This window comes from Electrophorus electricus, chromosome 8 (genome assembly GCF_013358815.1).
Source record: "Electrophorus electricus isolate fEleEle1 chromosome 8, fEleEle1.pri, whole genome shotgun sequence".
Classification (NCBI taxonomy): domain Eukaryota; kingdom Metazoa; phylum Chordata; class Actinopteri; order Gymnotiformes; family Gymnotidae; genus Electrophorus; species Electrophorus electricus.
Genome location: NC_049542.1, coordinates 2668288 through 2673287, shown reverse-complemented (window position 1 = coordinate 2673287; position 5000 = coordinate 2668288). Strand labels below are relative to the sequence as shown.

Here is a 5000-nt window from a genome sequence, read left to right as displayed (position 1 = left end):
AGGTCTTTACACCTCTAAATAAATTATGGATTCCTCAAAAAAAACACCAGCACGTCTGTCTGGGCCGGACGGAGAACGGTTGGGGCGAAAGTGCTTCAACTGCTGGTTCTTTAGCCAGTCCCACGGTGCCAGAGAATGGTCTGGTTCGGGCCCTTCCGCGGTCAGCCAATCTTAGGACCGCAAAGCGCAGATCGAGTGGATATGAGGGATGGAGCAGGGCAGCAGGTTCGCTAATCCCGTCCCGCCTTAATCTGCGCGTGCGCTTCCCAACGGAATGCACCCGAGTCAGTTCGTCAGATGATTACGGAGCTCAGGTGTGTCAGCGCGGAGACGCGGAGCTGGCTTTGGTTTTTAATGTGGGGCTCAGATTTTTTCTTTATAGAACTAACATTGATGGTTATATTCAGAAGTTACACCAGGATGTGAAGTCTAGCAGAGATGTTTGACTTGTGGGCCTGAGTGATAGACTGACTGAGTTAGGCCCACGTTACTGCCGTTACCACGCCAGCATCAGATCACTGTAGGACTGGCATCGATAGTCCGTCCTTAGCCAATCGATAGGCCATCGTTAAACTGCCGTTAAGATATGGTTAAACCAGTGTTAGGCCATTTTAGGCCAATTTTAGCCCATTATTACACCAGCGTTAGACTAGTGTTAGACCAGTTAATGTCTGCACTGGGTCATTAGAGTAGTGTAAAGTCAGCACTGGGTCATTAGAGCAGTGTAAAGTCAGTACTGGGTCATTAGAGTAGTGTAAAGTCAGTACTGGGTCATTAGAGTAGTGTAAAGTCAGTACTGGGTCATTATAGCAGTGTAAAGTCAGTACTGGGTCATTAGAGCAGTGTAAAGTCAGTACTGGGTCATTAGAGCAGTGTAAAGTCAGCACTGGGTCATTATAGCAGTGTAACGTCAGCACTGGGTCATTAGAGCAGTGTAAAGTCAGCACTGGGTCATTAGAGCAGTGTAAAGTCAGCACTGGGTCATTAGAGCAGTGTAAAGTCAGTACTGGGTCATTAGAGCAGTGTAAAGTCAGTACTGGGTCAGTGGCGTGCCACTTAGACCAGCACTAACTTAGCATTTCCCCACTTTGCCACAGAAGAGATGGAGTGGTGTCCCAGTGGTGTCTTTGCCATAAAGCACGCTGCGTCGCCACGGTGACGGTGTTGAGGGACCTGATTTGGGAGCACGGTCCCCCTAAGCCATACGGCAGGGTGTCTCCATTCTAAAAGTAAACAGGTTTCTGTCTCGCTTTTGTCTCTCGATGACTCATTGACTGAAATTTCATATCCGTCGTCAAGCTCAGTGTCAAGTTCTCGGCTGAAGGGGCGAAAGGTGCTTGGTAGTTTTACAAAGGTAAACGTCATGAATCCACATTCTTTAACTGAATTATTCACGGAAACCTGTTTCTGAATTACTCTCGCTGATGAGAAACATTGTGGGCTGAGAAAGCAGGAGACAGTGAGAGAATGAAAGAGAAAGAGAGAGAGAGAGAGAGAGAGTGAGTGAGAGAGAGAGAGAGGGTGAGTGAGAGAGAGAGAGAGTGAGAGTGAGAGAGAGAGAGAGAGAGAGAGAGAGAGAGAGAGAGAGTGAGAGAGAGAGAGAGAGGGTGAGTGAGAGAGAGAGAGAGTGAGAGTGAGAGAGAGAGGGTGAGTGAGAGAGAGAGTGAGTGAGAGTGAGAGAGAGAGAGGGTGAGTGAGAGAGAGAGAGGGTGAGAGAGAGAGAGAGAGAGAGAGAGAGAGAGAGAGAGGGTGAGTGAGAGAGAGAGAGGGTGAGTGAGAGAGAGAGAGAGAGTGAGAGTGAGAGAGAGAGGGTGAGTGAGAGAGAGAGTGAGTGAGAGTGAGAGAGAGAGAGGGTGAGTGAGAGAGAGAGTGAGTGAGAGTGAGAGAGAGAGAGGGTGAGTGAGAGAGAGAGGGTGAGTGAGAGAGAGAGAGAGAGTGAGAGTGAGAGAGAGAGGGTGAGAGAGAGAGAGAGTGAGAGTGAGAGAGAGAGAGGGTGAGTGAGAGAGAGAGTGAGGGAGGGAGAGAGAGATATGTAAGATATCTTTAGTGCACCAGTGTGGACACTTACAATATGTGCACCAGTGTGGACAAAACACAGGTTAATGTTAATCCTAAATTAAGTTTGTTTTTTTTTGTCTCCTGTACTGTAAGAAAAAATCGTCTTGGAATCCTCACTGACATGACACCATCCTTATCAGAATTTTCTCGTCCACGTTGTGTTTGCCCAGGGACTTTTATTGTGACGTGCTAATGCTAAACGGGCGCCGCGGTACATTTCCTGGTATGTGGCGTCATCGAGGAGGGCGGAGCTTCTCTTGTGCTGCACGCGGGTAGCCAAACTTTGGGGGTTGTGGGTGTTTTTGCAACTTTGGTTCTATGGATCATGAAACGTTTAGGGATCGGCATGCTGATTGGTTAGCTGATTGGCTAGCCCCAACGTATTGCTGGCTGATTGGCTAACCCCAACATAAGTCTGTGCTTACTGCAGTGGATTTAAGCTTCGACACAGATGAAGCCACAGGCTTCGCATCTCAGTCAACTGCATCTACTGCAGCTGTGCCTGTGTTCCCGGAACGACGGCTTGGACCCTCCTCCCAACCGCGTGACCACACCCCTTCTTCTGACCACTCCTGGGCGAATCGTACCGGCCGACTCCGGTCACGCGCACGCTAGAGCAGCAGCCGAAGCGGTATCGGTGACACAGGAAGAAGTTTCAGTGACACAGGAAGCAGATCCACTTCGCCAGAGTCTGCCGTATGTTAGCAACTTCCAGAGACGCTCCACCGTTGGCTTCATCACCTACAGAGACCTCAAACTCCCTGTCGCTTAAAATACGCACCCGTTTAGCTGCTCTCCATCTGCGCTCGCCATGGAGACGCCAGCAACTGCTGGTGTTCACCGGGTCGGGCACTCGAGCACCATGGAGTTCAGCATTCACCTTGTCATTCAATCTCTCGCTCCAGGCGAGAAAAAAAAGTCATGGACTCTGCGGAACCGAACCACGTCGGGACACTCCAATCTCCTCTCACGGGGTACTGGCTTCCTCCAGAAAGTGCAGCCTGCCTCTGAGCTAAACTCTGCGCTGTCTGGACTACACACAGGACGTCCCCGTGAGGTGTCCGAGAAGACGGTTCCTCATGTGTTTGTCTGGGTGCCATAAGCTCGGCATGGCGTTCTGGGTCGCTGCGAGACAGCAGACAGTACCAGCTGCAGAAAGAGTTTGCAGAACGTACTGTTTTCTGTCGTAGAACTTGCCACCTTTCTTTAAATAACACACCCTCCACACACACACGCACGCACACACACACACACACACACACACACACACGTGTGATCTTATCTATTCTTCTTCTTCCAATTTATTAGTCATTCAACTGATTTGCATATCGTCTTTTAAATGAAAAATTTGGACTGTGATTGGTTAATACTCTCTTTGGAAGACTTCTTTATATCCTTCTTCTAAAGGCTGCAGTTTAAAAGTGAAACCCTAGAGACTGATGTGTGTGTGTGTGTGTGTGTGTGTGTGTGTGTGTGTGTGTGTGTGTGTGTGTGTGTGTGTGTGTGTGTGTGTGTGTGTGTGTGTATAGAGAGAGAGAGAGAGAGCGAGAGAAGGAAGGTCTGTGTAGTTGTTATTGTTCATGTTGGCCCTCTTTTGGATGGTTCCAAAATGCCAAAATGGGTTAGTTCTCTGTGTGTGTGTGTGTGTTTAGATTAGATGTTGCCACCAGGAAGTGCCACTGGAGCCCATTGGCATTTCCTGTTTGAATATTTAAACAAATCTGATGTTTGAGGTCATCACACAGAACAAATAGAAACAGACTCGTAGGTTAGATGCTCACCTGTGATTGGCTCTTTTGCACACTCAGAAAGCACCTTGAGTGGTCAGCCAAGTTGCACACACACACACACACACACACACACACAAATATCTCTTCACTACTCTGCTGTTTTTATAAGAGCAGGTATTGGAGAGAATAAGACAGAGTGCTGTGTGCGTGTGGGTGCGTGTGTGTGTGTGTGTGTGTGTGTGTGTGTGTGTGTGTGTGTGTGTGTGTGTGTGTGTGTGTGTGTGCGCACGTGTGTGTGAGAGAGAGAGAGTGTGTGTGTGTGTGTGTGTGTAATGGGTAACTATTTATTTCCCAGCCTCAGTTAAAAATTCAAATATAGCTGATCTCAGACCAGCTGATCTCAGACCTGCTGTTCTCTCAGACCCGCTGATTTCTCAGACCTGCTGATCTCAGACCTGCCTCATCCTGTGAATACCTTTGCTCTTAATGCCTCTGTGATCCTGTCTCATGTGGTCCAGTGACTCTGTCTCCGATGACCCCGTGACCCTGGTGTGTTTCCTCTCCACTCCTTATCTGGTGTCTTTTATCCTGAATATTGCTGGTGTATAATATTGTGTATCGGTGAAAATAGTAGTGAAAATTATTTAAATACCTTCAATCTGTCTGTCTCTCTGTCTCCCTCTCTTTATCACTCTCTTTCTCTGTCTCTTTCTCCCTCTCGCTATCACTCTCTCTCTCTCTCGGTCTCTCTCTCCCTCTCTTTCTCACTCTCTCTTTCTCTCTCTTCCTCTCTTTCTCGCTCTCTCTCTCTGTCTCTCTCTCTCTCTCTCTCTCTCTCTCTCTCTCTCTCCCAGGTGGGTTTAATATATGGGCTATAACCCCAGAGGAGAGAGGGAAACATGATAAACAGTTTGACTCTCTCACTCCCACGCTGGGATATGTGTCAGGTGAATTTACACACACACAGACGCACACAGACACACACACACACGCACACAGGCACAAATACACACACACACACACACAGGCACAAATACACACACACACACACACACACACAGGCACAAATACACACACACACACACACACGCACACAGACACACACACACGCACACAGGCACAAATACATACACACACAGGCACAAATACACACACACACACACACACAGGCACAAATACACACACACACACACAGGCACAAATACACACACA

At 48.3% G+C, this 5000-nt stretch overlaps 1 protein-coding gene across 2 annotated transcripts in view; it reads left to right on the top strand.

The window, feature by feature from the left end:
* The window catches only part of LOC113590742 (intersectin-2-like), a 47448-nt gene that overhangs the window by 9243 nt on the left and 33205 nt on the right, over positions 1 to 5000 (top strand). For both annotated transcript variants that reach the window (XM_035529320.1, XM_035529321.1), the window contains exon 3: positions 4643 to 4735. In XM_035529320.1, the coding sequence (XP_035385213.1) occupies positions 4643 to 4735 (93 nt within the window). The remainder of the gene's footprint in view (positions 1 to 4642; positions 4736 to 5000) is intronic.